The sequence below is a fragment of the Carica papaya genome, chromosome 6 (genome assembly GCF_054855325.1).
Source record: "Carica papaya isolate Zhongbai chromosome 6, ASM5485532v1, whole genome shotgun sequence".
Taxonomy (NCBI): domain Eukaryota; kingdom Viridiplantae; phylum Streptophyta; class Magnoliopsida; order Brassicales; family Caricaceae; genus Carica; species Carica papaya.
This window is the reverse complement of record NC_142314.1, coordinates 28,603,895-28,624,021: the sequence shown is the minus strand read 5'-3', so window position 1 is coordinate 28,624,021 and position 20,127 is coordinate 28,603,895. Positions and strand designations below refer to the sequence as shown.

At 35.1% G+C, this 20,127-nt stretch overlaps 1 protein-coding gene across 1 annotated transcript; it reads left to right on the top strand.

Annotated features, from left to right (window-relative positions):
- Positions 1-1,899: 1,899 nt before the first annotated feature.
- Positions 1,900-17,313, top strand: LOC110812892 (Splicing factor, CC1-like protein). The gene is made up of 13 exons (XM_022039782.2): positions 1,900-2,737; positions 3,342-3,420; positions 3,563-3,619; positions 4,218-4,273; positions 5,261-5,486; positions 6,355-6,441; positions 6,519-6,596; positions 6,713-6,796; positions 12,871-12,935; positions 13,016-13,214; positions 13,316-13,404; positions 16,107-16,221; positions 16,991-17,313. Exons 1-13 carry the CDS (start codon positions 2,136-2,138, stop codon positions 17,030-17,032), a joined length of 1,779 nt encoding a protein of 592 aa, XP_021895474.2. The 5' UTR covers positions 1,900-2,135; the 3' UTR covers positions 17,033-17,313.
- The last annotated feature ends 2,814 nt before the right edge of the window (positions 17,314-20,127 follow it).

The window sequence follows — 20,127 nt, the reverse complement described above, 5'->3', positions numbered from 1 at the left end:
AAAGAAAAAATAATATTCTTGTAATCTTTTATTTAGTTTATTTTCATAAACGAAAAAATAATTTATTATAAAAAAAAGATCAATAATGTCATTTATTCATAAAATAATAAGTAGTACATACACAATATAAGTTTAAACTCTTTTTCCCACATTTTTCCCACTTTGGACGAATAGAAAAATTATGGTCTTCCTTCAACAATAATTTATCCAAAGACAAAAAAAAAAAAATTGAATATGAAGAGCCTTTCATTTCTTTCCTTTTCCCTCCAATTTCCTAAGTCTAAACACCGTGTTAGGATTTTAAGGGAGAAAGAATTACATGAGTTAAGAAAAAAGCTTTGCAATGAGAAAAATAAGCATGAGTTGAGAGGCAAATTGATAGAAACAGAAAGGCATTTATCGAGATCTTTGTATTAGAAGGAGATGAGAGGGAAATCGACATAATGGTAAAAGGAAGTGTATTTCCCCTTGTTTTGATACTAGTTCATTGTGTTGTTCACTTTGTATTATAGTTACGAAAAAATGTGTTCAAATTATATTTTAGAAACCCCCTCTCATAAAAGATGGTGACTTAAGGGACAAACATTTTGGTTTTTGGCTCCTCCTAAAATAAATATATTGATTTTGATTATAATAATACTTAATTTACGCTAGTGATAATTCTTCTCAAACCCTTGTAAGTTGAAATAAGTAGTAAATGAAAAAAAAAGCAATCAAAGAGCCTATGCATTTGAAGAATACTGAGAAAAATAATGAATAAATAAATATCGTGAAGATTAGAAATAGTAACCTCATTGTTTATTTATATAATTAGAATTGAGTCTCATAGTTAAAGAAGTAAGGATAAGATAATTATTATTTTTCTAAATAGCATTTTAAAAATGATTTTTAAATATAGTCACAAAAACATGTTCAATAAGTAAGGATAAAATGATTATTTTCAGTCACTTTTGTACTACTAGTTGTTTGTCGTTCGACCTTTTGTTACCAATCACCTGTCACACTTTATCAGTTGGTCATTCCATGCTGCCAATCGGTCATTGTTACCAACTTTGTGTCCTCTACCACTAGCTGTTGTTTACCAGTCGCTTGTTGCCCATCCGTTACTAACTCTGGCCCTTGTCCTTCGGCAACCGTCACTTGTTGCCTATCACCTACCATTTGTCATTCCTTAACCTATTAATTACTTTTTACCACTTATTGGTCACATATAGCCGCTTTCTATCTTCATTAGCCGTCTTCTATTGTCTGTCACTCGTCTCCATCTACCATCCACCACTTTTTGTTACCCACCAGTTATTGCTTATAGGTTGCCTCCATATGTTTCTAGCAGCTTTCTTTAATCATTTGTTATCCACTACTTATTATTTTGTTACGTAAATAGTTATAATTGTTATTAAAAAATTAAAATTAAAAAATGTATTAATTTTTATTTTTAAGGTCATTATATAAATAAATTGAAAATTTTTAATTAACACTAATATATAATTGGTATTATATATACTTATTATATGCACAAATATATTGATATATATGTAGTATATAAATGTTATATATATAATATGCAAAATTATGTATATATATTATAATATATAATATTATTTATATAGGTATTAATATTATTGTATAAATAATTATTTAAATAAAATTTATATTTTAGTATATTTTATGTTATTCAGTATTTATAACAATTTTAGTAAATTTATACTTATTTTAACTAAATACTTACGTTCTGTTTTTTTTTTTTAAGTACAATTCTTTTTAAATAAATATGACTAAAAATATTTTTATTTAGTAATTATTTTAATAATACTTTTAAACTCGATCAGCTGCGAAACACACCCAACTATCATAATTATGCAGACTTAATTTATATTCTTGGGTAAGAAAACTGAGTCATGATCCCGGGTTTCAGCCCTAAGCCCATCGCTTAAAGAAAAAAAGAACTGCTTTCGATGAAACCCCAACAAAACCCCACACCGAAAAAACGAATCCTAGGGTTTGGTTGTTCGCCCCTAGAATAAGTAGAATTTTCCCAAGCTACTTCTCCTTCAAATCCAGAGCTTCGATAACTACTTCAAGGTTATTCAATTAGGAGATAGCCCTGAAATCGCGCTAATTTGTAGCAAACACAAATGGAATTCGACGAGTACGAATATCTGGAGAAAGCTGTGGAGGAGCAAGAAGATCGAGACACTTCGAAGAAGAACAAGAAGGAGAGTGCCACCGAGAAGAGCGAAAGGAGTTACAGAAAGAGAGATGGGGAGAGAGAGGAAGACGAGGAAGACGAACGAAGCAGGAGCAAGAAATCTAGGGGTGACGAGGACGAGAATGGAGGGAGGAGGGATCGGGATAGGGATCGTCATCGAAGTAGCAGAGAGAAAGACCGCGAAAGGGAGAGGGATAGGGATAGGGACAAGGATAGAGATAGGGAATCTGAGAGGGAGAAGGATAGAGATAGGGATCGGGAAAGGAGTAGCAGGGAGAGAGAGAAGGAGAGGGACAGAAGGGAGAGGGATAAGGAGAAAGATAAGGATAGGAGGGAGAGGGAGAGGGATAGAGAGAAGGAGAGGGAGAAGGAAAGGAGAGATAAGGAGAGAGAAAGGGAGAGGGAGAGGGAGAGGGAGAGAGAGAGGGAGAGAAGAAGCAGCAGTCGGTCTAGACGGGAAGAGAAGGAACGTGAGAGAGAGAGAGAAATGAAAGAGAGAGAGCGTGACATCGAGATGAGAGAAAGCAGGTAAAAATTGGAACATTTTCCCTGTTTGTTTTGGGATTTTGAGATTCATCAGTGCTTGTTGATACGGTTCCACTTATTTTAGTTTGACATTTCTTTCGTAGAAACTGTAAAATTCTGCAATACACTATTAGTAACCATACGAACTTTACCACAAAAATTCTGCAGATTCCCCACCTAATTCTACGTCATTAGCATTGGCGTACTTGACAACAAAAAAGTGTGAATCTAGGTCTACCCTGTTTATTGGTGTGTGCTCTTTTGATGTTTACTAGTATTACTTGGCTATTAACTCAGAATTAGAAGTTAGTTGACACATTTTCTTTATAACTTATGGCTCCTCTATCCTTCGTGTCATCTGTGTCTGGCATTAGGCCATTGTTCTCTTTGCTTTTCCATTATTGAGAACTTATTTCCTGGTAGCAACCTTTTTTTTTTTTTTTAAATTTTGTAGTCTTGTATCATCTGTCACAGCTTGTAATTTGACGTGGTAACTTGCGAGCAATGGTTCAGGTTCTATATGGAAATCTTTTTACGTTTGATTTAAAGTTTAAATGCTATGAGGATCTGCGTATCTTTGTTAATTGGAAGCCTTTTTTGGTGGCAGGCGATTTAAGGACAAGAAAGAAACAGTGGAGCCTGAAGCTGATCCTGAGAGGGACCAGAGAACTGTTTTTGCTTACCAGGTGAATCATGAATGGTTTATAGATTTCTAATTTTATGTTGGGCATTCAGGCATATGATGTGTGTTTGCTCTCTTGCAAACAGATACGCTATATGTTGCATTCTACTAATTGTTTTTATTTACTTCTCATTTTTCAATGACAGATGCCTCTAAAGGCGACCGAGAGAGATGTTTATGAATTCTTCTCTAAAGCGGGCAAGGTTAGTGCAATTTCATTTGGTCATACCATGTACAATGTTAGAGCATTGGGATTTCTAAGTTTATAATGCATTACACTATGTTACCTGGACGTGGGAAAAGTGTGGGATATGGAATTCGAGTTTCAGTTCATTTATTTTTTGGTAGATGGTCCATTTGTCGAAGAGTCTGGAAGAGTTTGTGTAACATGGGCATTATTGTGTAATGATATTGAGATAGTCTTTTTCTTCATCGCAGTATTATCTTAACTCTGCTTTGATAGGTGTGTTATGCCTCTGATTTGGTTCATTTCTTCACCCTTGTCGAAAAATAACTACAATTGTTCCTTTAGATGATTTGGAATGATATGAGTGCACATTATTGAGATACTCTACTTCCTGTTGCAGTATATGCTCCTGCCCTCAGTTACGAGTCTAAAAATGAGTTTCATGTGTCTCAACATTCTATATATGTGGGGTGAGTTAAAACTGTAGATATGGGCTTAACGATACAATCTTGCAAACGAACCCATTAGGTGAACATGCGTAAATGTTGAATTACAAGTAAGCTTTGTCTTTTCTGCTGTTTGATTTTACAATATCTTCTTTGTTCCATTTTCAGGTGAGGGATGTGCGATTGATTATGGACAGGAATTCAAGACGATCAAAAGGAGTTGGGTATGCATCTTTTATTAAATAATAATATTACTGTTACATGCATGTACTCTATAAAGTAACTGTTAGCATATTTGATTTCAAGAATTAAGTTTAACTGTATTCTTAAATTCACTAGCAATGCGATAATGATGAGGGATGATGGGAATACCTTGCACTCATGTTTAATCAATTCATGCTGCGTACTCAAGGTAGATGACATAATCCTGGTTATTTTTCCTTTTCCCATGTTTCTTCTGCTGTGATCTTTTAAGGTGACAGTCTTTAAGCGTGTGCATCTTATTCTGGTTCTTCATTTAATACAGGCTCCTGCTTTTATCAGATTTATTCTTTTTGAGAGAATAAGATTTTATTAACCCATTAGGAGCTTGGTGGGGTTTGAACTATCACCCACACAGGTGAACCAGAGTGCTTTAGCCACTCTGCTCATACCTCATTTCCTCTGTCTGGTTTCTTCTTCATAGCAACTTTTTCTTCAGACGAATAAGTATAGCCCTTCTGTTTTTCTTTCCCCTCCCCTTCATATCCTCCTATCTGTTGTAAGGATGGGGTGTATATGGAAGACGTCATATTTGACATTCTTAGTGCTTTTAGTTTCTTCTGTTAAGGTTTTGGGTGCTAATTTTATATGTTCTGATCTTGATGAATTGTAGAGATGACTGAGCTTTGACTAGGTTCTTTTCTCAACCATTTGTGTGCCATAGTAATTTTTGTTGCCAACACTCAAAATTTCAGCTCCTATAGTATCTCGTTGATCATCTTTCTGTCCATTATTCATCCACATCCTATATATTTTTTTTGTTTTTTATTATTATGATCTAACATCTTCTATTACATTAGTTATCAGATCCACCAAAGAAAGTCAACTTGAGCTCTCTGCACTAGAGTTTTTGTTTCGTACATGTCTTGCTACGTACTTTGTAAGTGTATGATGGTTATTTTGCATGACATGTTCTGAAAATCTAATTATGTGATCTTCTTCAATTGCAGGTATATTGAATTTTATGATGTTATGTCTGTTCCAATGGCAATAGCTCTGTCTGGCCAACTGCTGCTTGGACAACCTGTAATGGTTAAACCTTCTGAAGCTGAAAAGAATCTAGTTCAATCTAATACCACTGCTGGGGCAGGTGCTGCTGGACCATATGGAGCTGTTGATAGAAAACTCTATGTTGGGAATCTACATTTCAACATGACAGAAATTCAACTTAGACAGGTAATGTGACTGGCATCATATTTAGGACCAATGAGTTCCGCAAACTTTTCTTTTTCTGAAATTCATTTAGAAAATTCTGACATTTATGTTTTGTATTCTTTCAAATGAAAATGACTTTTGACTAGAAATGAACAAAGCACATTTCAAATTTTATCAATTTTGATAGGCTTTAGAACGAACTAAGAATATGGAGGGAAACATTTGAAATGATCTCTATATCATTATTCAGGTATCCTCGAAAATAGCAAATGAATCGATTCCACAAAATATTTATTTAGAAATTATTCGTTTCAGACATACCAGTTTGCTTGCAAGTAAATTTCTTATTCAATTTATTTAGAAATGAAATAAGCTTCATTATATTTTGTTCCAAACAATGGCTAAACTTTTCATTTGGTTTAACTTGAATGCAAATTCTTTTTTTAAGGCTTGGATTCTTTGTAACCCTGTGGATAGTTGTGTCTTTTCAACTTTGTAAATTAGGAGGACTGACCTTGGAAAGTTTTTCTGTACTTCCAAGATTTGCTTACCAAATCAAACATAGAGTTAGATGTTAGAAGCAAGTATGCAGGTTTGTTACATTATTACATTAATATAATGTAATAAACCAATTGAGTCATCTCACAGCATTTATCCTCTATGTGTTTGGGTTTGTCCTGAGCTCAAATACTGGTAAAAGGAAAAAGAAACTCTCCAAGTCTTGAGAAGGAGAGAAGAAAGAAATGAGAAGTAAATAAGAAGAAAGTAATGTTTTGATTATGCATGTTATCTTTCTCCATGTTTGTTTTTTCTGTTATTATTTCATATAGACATTGATGATTTCTGAGCATATGGATCATAAAATCTTTAACACTTTTTTCGTGCTCAGATTTTTGAGCCATTTGGTCACGTGGAGCTTGTTCAACTGCCTCTTGACCTCGAGACAGGACAGTGTAAAGGTTTTGGGTTTGTCCAGGTCTGTTATAACCTACAGTTGGTGGTTTAAAAATCTTGTTAATTTGTTATTTATATCTTTTCCCCCTTCCTTCGCAGTTTGCACAGCTTGAACACGCGAAAGCAGCACAAAGTGCTTTAAATGGAAAGCTGGAGATTGCTGGTCGAACCATCAAGGTAGATAATGGCTATGTTGAGCTTAGTTATAGAATATAATGCATTTTTAATTGACGACCTTGTTTTAGGAATTAATTAATCACTTTTCTGAATTAAATATGTTTGTGCCTGTGTAGGTGTCATCTGTTACAGATCATGTTGGGGCACAAGATACTGCAGCAAAGTCTGCAGATTTTGATGACGATGACGGGGGTGGCTTGGTGAGTTAAGAGTATCGTTTTGATGTATTCCATATTTTGAGTTTTTGCAGAATTTTACAAGCTTATTATATGTCAATGGAATTTGTTTACTTTTAACTGTTACCAGTACATCACAATACAAGCAGCAGATCGGGAAACTTTAATTATTTCCATAACATTAGTCAGCATAATCCCTATTTCCTTGGCAATACTTGTGCTTCGATTAAATGATAACAATTTGCATGATGGGAAGTTGAATCACTCTGGAGATACGGCAAATAATTGCCTAGATGACTTTTTTACTTCAGCTTTTGGTATATTTGGAATATGCTGTAGATAGACCTCTCTGAAAGTGCTGGTTAACTTTGCTTTTGATGAAATTTGATTTGCAATAAAATTTGAGCGATTGCTTGGTTCTGAACTGAAGAAGTTTTGCAACTTCAGTATTTGTGGGACAGCAATAGTAGAAGGCAGAGTAGCTTCATTTTTTTTATTTAAATATGAATTTCTTACCAAGGCCCAAAGATATTTTTTGCCATGTGGCTAATGGCAAAATATGCAGTTTGGGAGAATGGGTACTTATGGTGGCAGTGACGAGTTCATGCAACATCAATATTCTTAAACAGATTTTCTTTTCGAAATAAAAATATCTTTTCACAGGCACCAAAGGGTGCAAATCCGTGAGGAAAATGTATTCACGTATCTAACAAAATATCATAGGTTCCCAGATGCTCACAAGAATAGAGAGGACGGCCCTTATAAAAGCCTAGAGGTTGGAGCCATGTATCCTTGAGACTGTCAAAATTAGCTTCTGACATTCTTAAACAGAATGTTGCTGTTGTAAATAGCTTTTAATGTTATCCAAATTACTAATCTTGTTAGAATGTGTAAGATTGAGGGCTGGAGGCAGAAGAATCCTTAAATTTTTTTGGGGTGTATGATATAATGATTGGAAATATAATGAATTAGCAAATACCAGGATGTTGGGGGATATTGAAACAAGTTCTTAAAAATGTAAATGTCAGTCAGCATATCTATCGTGAGAAGTGAATATCTGATTGTGCAAGATAAGTTCTTTCTGTTAGATTATTAAGAATCAGTTAAAATTTATTCTTAACAGCTTGAATTTGAATTTTAAATTTCAGTTTTGAATTTAATTGTAATCGGATAGGGTAGGATTTGAACTCAATTGCAAGCCCATCACTTGCACGAGAAAATGGGATTTATGGTTGTAAACTGGCTTATTTAAGCCATGCAAATATAAATGAAAAGTGCACACCTTTTCATTCATTGCCTCCTTCTCAAATCAACTAAGCACCGAAATAGAGGCGTTTGTAGGGTTGCACTCTATTTCGGTGCCCTCTCTCTCGCTTACTTTCTCTCTCTACAAAAGCTACGTAAAAAGCTTTTGCATATAGCAATTTACTACCTAAAAATACTACATGGTATCAGAGCTACTTGTCTTGAGAGATGTGTGAGAAGAGTACAACTTACCCACCAAATCCAAAAATCCCAAAATCCGTTACAAAAATGTTAACCTGTTCTGGTTCATCTGCACCTCCACACTTCAATGGTGAAAATTACCATGTTTGGGCACTGAAAATGGAGATTCATTTGCAATCTCTGAATCTCTGGGATGTTGTTCTCAACGACACTGAGCCACCTCCATTACGGGACACTATGTCCCTAACTTAGATCAAAAAGCATGAAGAGGAACTTATGAAGAAACCTCTTGCACTTGCTTGCATTCACTCAGCTATCTCAGACACGGTTTTCAGTAGGATCATGCCCTACAAAACTCCCAAGCTGGCTTGGGACAAAATCAGAGAAGAATTTGAAGGTGGTACCAGAAGCAGGAGAACGAAGCTACTGAAACTAAAAGCAGAGTTTGTGATGTTACGGATGAGAGAAGTTGAGATGGTGAGACAGTACGCGTCTAAGTTGATGGATGTTGTGAACAAAATAAGGCTGCTGGGAGAGAACTTTCTTGACTCACGGGTGGTAGAACAGATTATAATTAGTTTACCAGCTCAGTTTGAGTCCAAAATCTCTGTGTTGTAGGAGCTGAATGATACTGATACCATCACTGCAGCTGAGCTTATTAATAAGCTGGAGTCGCAGGAGCAGCGAGCCAACATAAGGGAAACTAATTACACAGAAGGAGCCTTGTTCATAAAAGCCAAAGCAGGAATTGAGAACAAAGGAAAGCAGATTGGAGAGAAGAGCTCAATTGAGAAGCAATCTGGAGACCAAAACCGTGGTAAGCAATCAAAATTTCCTCCTTGTAAAATTTGCACCTTGACCAACCATCTAGTAAAGAATTGTTGGTACAAGGACAAGAATGTAGGTTGAAACAGAAGCAAGGCCAACCTAAAGGAGAAACTCAGCAAGCAAACATCATCGAAGCAACTGGTTAAGCTTTCAACAAATTTGTATGTGGCCTCAAATGAAGTTATGGATGAGGATGACACAAAATGGATTGTTGATAGTGGATGCACATCCCACATGTGCAAGAACAAGTCCATGTTTACCTACTTAAATAAAGCTCTGAAAGTTAAAGTGAGGTTGGGAAATGGCAAGTTTGAGAATGTAGAAGGTAAGGGCACTGTCTTTGTAAATACCCATCTAGGTACACGGTATATTACAAATGTATTTTTTGTACCTACATTAAAACAAAATTTGTTAAGTGTGAATCAGATGACAAATAATGGGTATAAGGTTCTTTTTGAGAGCAAATGTTGCAGGATTTATGATTCTGGTGGGAAACAGATCGAGACAGCACCAAAGATTAATCAGAATTACCTGCTGTACATGAAGAAGCCAGCACACATGGCCTGTTATGCTAATGTAAATGACGAAGAAATTTGGCATAGAAGGTTTGGACATTATCACATGTCTGGCTTGAAGAAGTTGCAAATTGAGAACCTGAGTCTCAATCCCCCTACACTTAGTGAAACCAATATTGTCTGTAGTGTATGTCAAATGAGCAAGATGCACAGAACAACATTCCCTGCGCAAGCTAGCACATGAGCAACAGAAAAGCTTCAACTTGTTCACTCTGATATCTGTGGGCTAATGAGCCAAGATTCCTTGAATGGGAGCAGGTATTTCTCCCTTTTTATTGATGATCAGTCTCGGATGGCCTGGGTCTACTTCCTCAAAAACAAAGTTGAAGTCAAAAACAAAGTTGAAGTGCTTAGTAAGTTTAAGGAGTTCAAATCGATTGCAGAAAGGGAAAGTGGGTGTTCGCTTAAAATGCTAAGAGCTGATAATGCCCTTGAGTATAATTCACAGGAATTCAGAGATTTTTATACCTCTCAAGGGATCAAAAGGCAACTTGCTGCCCCCTACTCACCGTAGCAAAATGGTGTTGCAGAAAGGAAGAACAGAACTGTGGTGGAAATGGGAAGATGTCTGATGAATGACAAATACTTGCCCAAGCAGTTATGGGCTGAAGCAGTAAACACATCTGTTTACTTGCTTAATCAGCTGCCCACTCAAGCCTTGGAGAAGATTACGCCATTTGAAGCTTGGCATGGCAAGAAGCCCTGGACTACTCTCATCAGGATCTTTGGCTCTATTTGCTACAGCCTAGTTCCTGATGAAAGAAGAAGAAAGTTAGATGACAAGGGAGAGCCTGTAATTTTTCTAGGCTATAGTACAGAGACAAATGGGTACCAGGTGTATATGCTGAGCTCCAGAAAACTTATGATTAGGAGAGATGTTGTGATAGATGAAGGCTCACACTGGAATTGGGCAGAAGAAAAAATAGAACGTGATGAGGTAGGAAAACTGGTGACAGGAGGAGATGAACCTGTACCTATTCCATTCCCTCTCTGAGTTGGAAAATGATGAGGAAGTTGGAAATGATGGAAGTGCTAATGGAGTTAGGATGAGAAGTTTCTCTGAGATATAGCAATCATGCAATTTTACCTTCAAAGAACCTGCAACCTTTTAAGAGACAGTCACATATTCCTCTTGGAAGGATGCTATGACGGAGGAAATTGCTATGATCACAAAGAACAAAACCTGGACTTTGGTCCCTAAGTCTGAAGGCAAGAAGATAATTGGTGTCAAGTGGATTTACAGACTCAAGTTGAACTCCGATGACTTTGTAAATCGGTACAAAGCTAGGCTGGTGGTGAAGGGATATGCTCAGACTGCAGGAATTGACTTTGGGGACACCTTCGCTCCAGTTGCAGGACACAAAACCATCAGAATGATACTGGCAGTAGCAGCGCATTCCCAGTGGCAGGTTATGCACTCGGACGTCAAGTCTGCCTTCCTAAACGATGATCTCCAAGAAGAGATTTATGTTGATCAATCGGAAAAATTCACAGTTGAAGGAAAAGAGGACCACGTTTATCTACTACATAAGGCTTTGTATGGCCTTAAGCAAGCTCTACGAGCTTGGTACCAGAAGCTGGACGAATACCTACTGTGTTGTGGATTTAAAAAGAGTAAGGCAGAAGCAACCTATATGCAAAACACGATGAAAATAACAGGAGGCCGATCACTGCCATTTATGTGGATGATATACTGGTGACAGGAAACGATCGATGCAAAATCGAAGAATTCAAAGGACAGCTTGAGGAGATGTTTGAGATGTCCAACCTAGGTGAAGTAACATACTTCGTGGGGATGGAAATAAAGCAAGCTCAGAACGGGATTTTTCTGTCACAAGCAAAGTATGCACGTGAAATCCTTAAAAGATTTAATTTGATGGAGTGTAAAGCTGTATCTATTCCGTTAATTCCAAACCTGAAGTTAACTAAAGATGAAATAGGTGATAATGTGGATGAGAGAAGGTACAAGAGCTTAATTGGGAGCTTGCTGTATCTCACAATTTCAAGGCCGGATATGTTATTTGCTGTGAGTTTGCTGTCACAGTTTATGTTATCTCCAAAATAATCTTACATGGCAGCAGCAAAGCATGTATTGAGGTATCTAAAGGGTACCCAAAATTATGGAATTTTATACAAGGCAAAGGGAGAAGGAAGGCTGCTCGGGTATACTGATAGCAACTAGGCAGAGAGTCTCGATGATGCACGCAGCACTTATGGCTATCTATTTTCGTTTGGCTTTGGTGCTTTTTCCTGGGCATCTAAAAAGCAAGTAGTGGTTGCACAATCTACAGCTGAAGCTGAGTATATTACTGCTGCAGGTGCTGCAAATCAGGCGGTATGGCTAAAGAAAGTAATGCGGGACCTGAAGCTTGATGTGTCTCTTCCAACCTAAATTCAGGTGGATAATAAGTCGGTCATAACAATCGCTAAGAACCTAGTGATGCATGGTCGAACCAAACACATTAATATAAAGTTCCATGCAATTAGAGATGCTAAAAAGAGTGGAGAAATCAAATTTACACATTGCTCATCTGATGAGCAACTTGCGGATATTCTGACAAAGCCGCTTGGAAAAGGGAAGTTTGAAAATATGAGAGAGAAGTTAGGAATTGTATGGACTGATTCTTAAGGAAGAGTGTTAGATTATTAAGAATCAGTTAAAATTTATTCTTATTAGCTTGAATTTGAATTTTAAATTTCAACTTTGAATTTATTTGTAATCGGATAGGGTAGGATTTGAACTCAATTGCAAGCGTATCACTTGCACAAGAAAATGGGATTTATGGTTGTAAACTGGCTTATTTAAGCCATGCAAATATAAATGAAAAGTGCAGACCTTTTCATTCATTGCCTCCTTCACAAATCAACTAAGCACTGAAATAGAGGCGTTTGCAGGGTTGCACTCTGTTTCAGTGCCCTTTCTCTCTCTTACTTTTTCTCTCCATAAAAGCTACGTAAAAAGCTTTTGCATACAGCAATTTACTACGTAAAAATACTACACTTTCTGTTGACTTACTTTTCTCTCCATCCTCGTCCTATTTTTTTTTTTTTAAAAGAAAATCCAAGGGAAGTCTCCTACCATCTCCCTTTCTCCTTTTCCATCTGACGACTTTAATGTTAAAATGAATTTGATGTAGATTGTGCTTTAGAAACTTAAATTACTCTCTCAGGAAACTTATCTTCTTGCTGCTGTCAAGTTTCATCATTATTTACATCTGGGCTGATTATAGTTTGTTTGTCATCATGCAGTCTTTAAATGCTCAATCAAGAGCACTGCTTATGGCAAAGCTGGATCGTTCGGGTTTTGCCACGAGGTTTGTATGTGATCCTGTGTTTCTTAAGAATTAAATTGATTACAATATCATAAATTTAAGTTGAGTTACTTTTCGAGCAGCATTGCTGGCTCCCTTGGAGCGCCAGTGCTTAATGGGTCAGCTGTAAATCAACCAGCCATGAGCTTGCCTATTAATGGACAAGCTGCATTTCCTGCACCAATGCTTCCTACATCCATTATCCCTGGTCCAGCCTCAGAACCTGTTGGACAGCCTAGTGAGTGTCTACTGTTGAAGAATATGTTTGATCCTGCCACTGAGGTGTGTGACTTATTTTTTTTATGTACTATTTCTTTCCTTATTGTGTTTGGATCTGATGTGAATTTGCCATATAGTATTGAAGTTTTTGAGTTATATTTCAGACGGAACCAGATTTTGACCTTGACATTAAAGAGGATGTGGAAGAAGAATGTTCAAAGTATGGCCGTGTAAAACATATATATGTAGACAAGTAAGTATGCTGGCAGCTTTTGCAATTGAGGCAATTTCTATATCTCTTGCGTGAACTGGTCTTGTATGTGGCTTTTCTAATGCTATATCTGCCCTGGATCCATGCACTTTGACTATTAAGTGACTTATTGTGATGCATACATTTGGATTTTGACTTAGTAATCGTGTAGTATCTTCTTGCAAGGTTGATGCAGCCACTCCCATAGGGTGCTAGGCACTCCATTGAATGAGAGAATATTGACAATTTATATTTTAAGCAGTTTGTCAGATTGTGATGATTCACCCATGTTTATATAGGGTGCATTCGCTTCCTAATATTGTTAGAATCCTTAAAATGGATAACAATAACAAAAAGGGCTTGACATATGATATAGTCCAGGTCTTGCAATCCTTTTAAGAATTAATATATCCTTGATATGTGATGGCTTGTTAGGTAACATTTTAGAAGTTAAAAATACTCAACTCAGGCCCTTTTTCATTTTTATCAAAAGTAGGAATATCTTCTGTAGTTACCCTATTTAACTTGCATATGCCCTAAGCAACTTCAAGTTTCACATTTTCACGAGTGTTTAAGAAATTGATCAACAAAAATGCCTCTAATGATGGAGTTGTTGCATCTCATTTGACTTAATGACCCTTGATATACCTTTGATAAAAAATATTTAGCTCGGTCAAGAAGTTTATGTCTATCTAATAAGGGTCAGCAAGCATGTAACCAATGTCCACATGGACCAGGGACAATACTCCTTGCCCCGACCTTGTCCTTCCTCCCTCCTCCTTGACCCTGAATTCCTGATTGGGATTTTCCCTGGCCTTATCTCTATTCTCGTGGGAGATGAGGATTCCCTGCTGAGTAAATGTTGTTTTCTCCCTAACCTAAACATCATAAAAAACCTTTTAGCCCATATAAACTTGTAGCTTTCTCTTTTTGTTCAAGTGTAAACTGAAATTTATACTACGATGGATAGAATCCGAACTCATTACAGGATATGACTATTGAAGCCATGAAACATTAACCCACCAAAATAAGGCTTTAAAAACTAACAAGAGGAAAATTTCAAGACTTGTGAGTTTGATAATTGATTGAGCAGCCCAACCTGAAATGAGAGCTTAGCTTGAGAAGAGCTGAAACAAGAAATCCCAGAGTACAGAAGACAAATCAGACAATTTCAAGTCTAGAAAAAATGAAATCTACCCTGCCAGGAGACTTAAACCAGACAACTCAAGAATACTTCATAAAACAATGCAATAAACAATGATCTTTGCTGTTAAGGAACCTAGAGAGGACTTCTTTTTAACCCAGAACATTTACAAATGCTAAACAACTCATTGACAGAAACAAGAAGCAGCTTTTGTTGGAAAGACAAAAGTATCAATACAGAGCTGGTGGGTATTTGGCATTTGATGGGAGGATTTGTTGTATGGACTGCTAGAATGATAATGACAGCAATGGAGATAATAGTTTTTCAGTGAGAGATTGATAGAGGAGATGAGAGGCTGCGATAATGAGACTAATAAATGTGAGAATGAGAGGTTAACGTTAATCTCTTTGTTAAGTATGGAATAAATTGGTAAGTTAAAAATATAAAAATAATTTACATACAATATTGTGCATGAATACTAAAATTATCTATTTATATAATTACAATCATTGGGTTCAAGAATGCGGCAAGGCAAGGAGTGCTGCCCCTGTTCCTGACTGAAGATGATAATAAATGTCAACAAATAGTGCAAGTGTAACTACTAATTATGTTTGTAATTTCAGATAAGGGGTCTAAAAACATTATAACAGTGGGGTATTGACACCCTACTAAAAACATTATCCAAATGAAAACTGCTAAAATAGGCTTTTGACACCCTAGCTTATAAGTGGTGAGATTAAGGAGACCTAGTGGCTTAAAGTTTTGGACTTATAAGCCTTGGCTTATATGTAATTAGAGTATGACAGACATTTGTTTGGGTTTTTTCTGGGGTAAGCTAGCTTATTAGCTTGTTTGACTCAAAAAGCCAAACCAAACACCCACTAGATATTTTCATTTTGCTGATTGCTTAGTTTGGTTATATGTAACTATTTGTATTTTTCATTTTCTAGATTCATATTTATTTATATGTAAACACATGTTATTGTTGAAAAAGGATTTGGGGAATTACAGTTAAAATAAGGAGTGAGTTTAAGAACAACTTTTCACTCTCTCATATTATATTAAAAAAACTATCATTTTTTGAAAGTTGAAAAATCATAGTGAAAATGTCATTTCTTCATTCAAAAAGGTTTTTCGCAATGTCTTAACCTTTCGTTCCTTCAAAATTTTTGGTGTCAAGGTGAACCATTTATTCTCTTCGATTGAGATAAATGTGTTATTCTAGAATTGTTTGGGAATAACTTATGGAATTCTTTCAATTTTCTGTTTGGGCTATGTAGCACAAAAGTGCAGTCTCAAGTGTTGAGATCTACTATTTCATGCAGGTTCAAGTCTCTTCTAAGAGTAACCCTCTTCTGCATAACTATATTATATGACTTGTGCCCATGGTCCTTTTTCTGCGCTCCAGTAGGGAGTAGTTTATTCTATTAACATTGAAGCGTTGACTCTGCATTCTGCTCATATGAGGATATTGATCAAAATGTCATTATTCTTTTAAGTCTCAAACAATATTCTATTCTTTTCTTTCTAAGGCTTTTCTTTTTCCTAATATTTGCCACAGAAATAGTGCTGGATATGTGTATTTACGGTTTGAGTCTGTGGAAGCATCTGCGGCTGCTCAACGTGCAATGCATATGAGATGGTTTGCACGTAGGTCGATCTCAGCCATATTTCTGGTAATATCTTTTCCTTGGCCATATTTTCCTATTATCTTGTTGTATGGATGTATGCTACAATAATGCATTAATTGATTATATGATATGCTTCAGTATTTCTACTGTCTTTCTACAAGAATGTCCATGGATTTTAGTTTCGTAAAAGATTCTTAAACTCATCCAAGGTATCTGCAATGGCATCAACTATGTTGTTATTTGAATTTTCTGAACTAATTCTTTTGATTTTAAGTAACCATAGCTTTATGAATGGATACAATAAGAGACTTTTGTTTCAAAATATAGAGGTTAAGTACTCAAACCGGGTTTTCAGTACTTTATTGGCTAGCATCTCTCCATCTCTCCCCACAGTGGTTGTGCTGGTAACAGTATGTTGTGGTGTATCATCTTGGTTACCACTATTGTAATTTTTTGTATAATAAATTTATACAAGCCTATAAAAATCTATTGTATATAAAAAGTACATGAAAATCTATTGTCTAATTAAATGAAGTAAAAAAAAATGAATTAGAGTAAAAGAATTAAAGAGTACAAATAATGAAGTAAAAGTTACGTGAATAATGAAAAACAACGAATTATGGAAAAAGTAAGAATTTGCTCATTTAGCCCGAGATTCGTCCTGGCTGAGATGGTTGTCTTGACTGTTTTCCGGTGTTTACTTAGTGGCCATAACTATGCTTCAAACGTTATTCCTAACCCTTGATGTGTGCTGTGCCATTCCTGTGTTCTCTGAGAATCCTGTTTCTCATGTAATTTTTTATTTTTCTTGCAGCAACCCCGCGATTATGAAGCCAAGTTCAAGGGTGGCAGTTGAGATAGTGGTAGGCTGCTAGCTTAGCTTGACTCAGCATTAAACTCCAGTACTTGTGGAGGATGTCTTGGCCGGTAGCTTTTGTTTTTGTTTTTTAAAATTGTGGTAGAAATTGTTTTTCTTATAGTGCACATTGTGCAATATGTATTATGACAGCATATTTGTGTACCCTTTGCAGAATTCTTATGTATAATCAACCTTGAAATCCAGCTACTTTTTCTTTTGTAAGTTCGGTTTTGAATTGTTATATCTACATGGTATAAAATGCACTTTCGACCTCTTAACTGGAACTGTTATCTTCATTTGGATCAGACTGTCGTACAGAGGAATTTTTGAAAATCACTAAGTAGGTTGGTCAAGAATGTATATAGCGGCAGGGGGTGAACGTTGTCTCAATTGACGGGTAGGTGATGGTTAGGAAGTAGATTGATTAAATGTAACAGTTTAAATGTTTGATGACCTTCTGATGATTGGTACCATTAAAAATGTCATTTGTTTAAGGATTTTATTTATATTTTTGGGGTTAATAGTGTTGCCAATAATAAGTAGGATTGAAGAAAACGAGAACTCTAAAAATTGGCATGACTATTTTCTGCCTTTATACCGCGGACGGGAGAATTTCTGACTTGAGAACAGATTTCAGTCGTCGTACCGTGTGAAGTGAAAATTAGTTGAATTGCAATGCTAAAACTTGGTCAAAAGCTTTTAGTATATGATTAATTTTGTCTCGGGGTATCTCATGACTCTAAAAAGTGTAGTTTGCCGCGTTGAAATTTACCTTCCGATTGAATTTTGCCGTCGTCGATGGAATTTGGTCAAAGGCTCAATATGTTGATTTTATTTTATTTTTTGAATGTTTTATTATTTATTTCAAAGGGGTTTGATCATGTCAGAGTCCCATATATTGACTTAAATCTGATTAAATTCCTTAGCATGCTTATTAGAATAAAACAAATATATATATATATATGAGATCAACTGCCATACTCAGAAATTAGTGTTTTTGAGTACGTTCATTCATTCAATTGGAATTCTTCAAGTTCTTATTTAAAATCTATATTATATGCTCCATTCTTTCTCAGTAGGTACGGATCAAATTAAAAATTTTGAAATAAACTATGAGGTGAAACAGTAGATTAGGGATGACAACTAGGTGAATTTATTGTGTATTTTTATTTAACTCCAACATCACCTACTCATGTAATATATATATATATATATGCATGCATATACACACTTGTGCTTGGGTTCAAGTAAGTTTTAATAGGTCAAATCCAAATATATCCTCCATCAGTGCAGTTTTTCTCTCAACCTACTACTATTCATTAGGAAAAAAAACCTGTTGCGAGTCAGGTACGGAGAAAACATGGATGGAGAGAAAGAAGAAGATTTTGCAGGTTTAGGGATTTTTCCCATTCAACCTTTAAATCGAACAGGATTTTTAAGATAAAATTAAAGCAGGAACTGTTGAAAATCCTTTTTGACTGAACTTGATTTATGAAATACAAATTGTTGTTAAGAGAAAACAACATCTAACGTTTATTCTCTACAGATTTAAGATCTGAGTCTAGTTTCCACAAATTTGCTGGTTTTAAGATGACTTACGTCTTGCAAAATCTCCTGTTGCCATTTTTACTCATTAACTTTGATGCTTTCTATTCCAACTAAATTAGATGGAAACTAGTAAAGTAAAATCGCAATACAATTCCAACAAGCTTATACCTTCCAAATTAGAGCATGAAGCAGTTGACTTATTTATTTATTTATTTATTTTTTTTTTATGAAAGTATATCATGAATTACTTCAGCTCTTTAGCATTTAATACCCGAACATTGGCTCACAACAAATAAATATAATATGGTTCACTGATTAATTTATAAATTTTAGTGAATTCAACAAAACAATAACAGTTAAATTAGAAAGCGACATGGTAAAAAATTTAATTGATTTTTAGGATTGAGAGTTAAAGAAAAGTTCCCGAGTATCAAATCAAAGTTTCTCAAAATTTAGAGATGATTAATTGCTCAAAGCTTCCCATCTATTGGTGGTGATATAATTTGTGTATATATATAATGTATATGAATCACACATGAGAACTAGTTGGTGGTGGGGTTATATAGATTTGTCGTAGACTGCAAACTATCTGTATAAGTTACGGCTTTGAATTGGCAATATATCCTGCCATGTCTACTCTTTTATATAGTTTATATATATATATATATATATTATAAACTATTAATAAATTTCAAACTCTCAACGACACGCTTTGTCCATTTCATTATTCTCACCTCTTTTTATATATATATATATATATATATATCGTTTTTACTGAGTACTTATTTTTTTTTTTATCAAGAATAGGTGAAATTTTGATCTAATTTAACCACTTAGTTTAAATATTTTTTTTAGAATAAGAAAAGACTAAAAGAAATATGTACACACACACACACATATACATATATATATATATATATATATATATGAATCAATTGAGATGAAACTAATCTCTGAACCTTTTATAATTACTTTTGAACTATTTTTGTAATACACAGTTTAATCTGTGTGTATTGGCTGGTGTAAATATGCTTCAAGTTCATAAGTTTTGTGATGAAGTAAATAAACATTAACGAAATATCTATATTTAAAATCCTTTATAAATTTGAAGTAATTTCGAAAAAAAAAAATGTATTATTAATTAGTTAATTAGAAATAATTCTTTACTAAATAAATGCATAATGAGAGTAATTTGCAAAGAAATTATTAGTGGAAGTAAGTTTTCTGTGAACACTTTTGGAATTCTCCATTTACTACGTGGTCATTAATTTCCTTTCCCTGAAAATTACATTTTGTTTTTCCTGAATGACCTCATATTTAGCATGCATGGAAGATTATATTTACATATACATATATATATATATATACTTGCACAAAAATAAGTTTCATCCCAGAAATTGTTAGTACAACGGAAGATTTCTCCCAAAGCTGAATTAATTCAATTGTTTATTCTTGAATAGTTAAGGTTTTTCTTTAGTGTAAAGACCTTGTGGCGGATATTAGCAGCTTGAGTCTTCCACCTATCTTCAAACCATGAATTTAGC

Excerpts from the sequence above, each read along its gene's own strand:
- LOC110812892 (XM_022039782.2), top strand. The coding sequence starts at position 2,136 with ATGGAATTCGACGAGTACGAATATCTGGAGAAAGCTGTGGAGGAGCAA. Across the intron at positions 3,620-4,217 it reads TCTTCTCTAAAGCGGGCAAG|GTGAGGGATGTGCGATTGAT; the intron begins GTTAGTGCAATT and ends TTCCATTTTCAG. Across the intron at positions 4,274-5,260 it reads AGACGATCAAAAGGAGTTGG|GTATATTGAATTTTATGATG; the intron begins GTATGCATCTTT and ends CTTCAATTGCAG.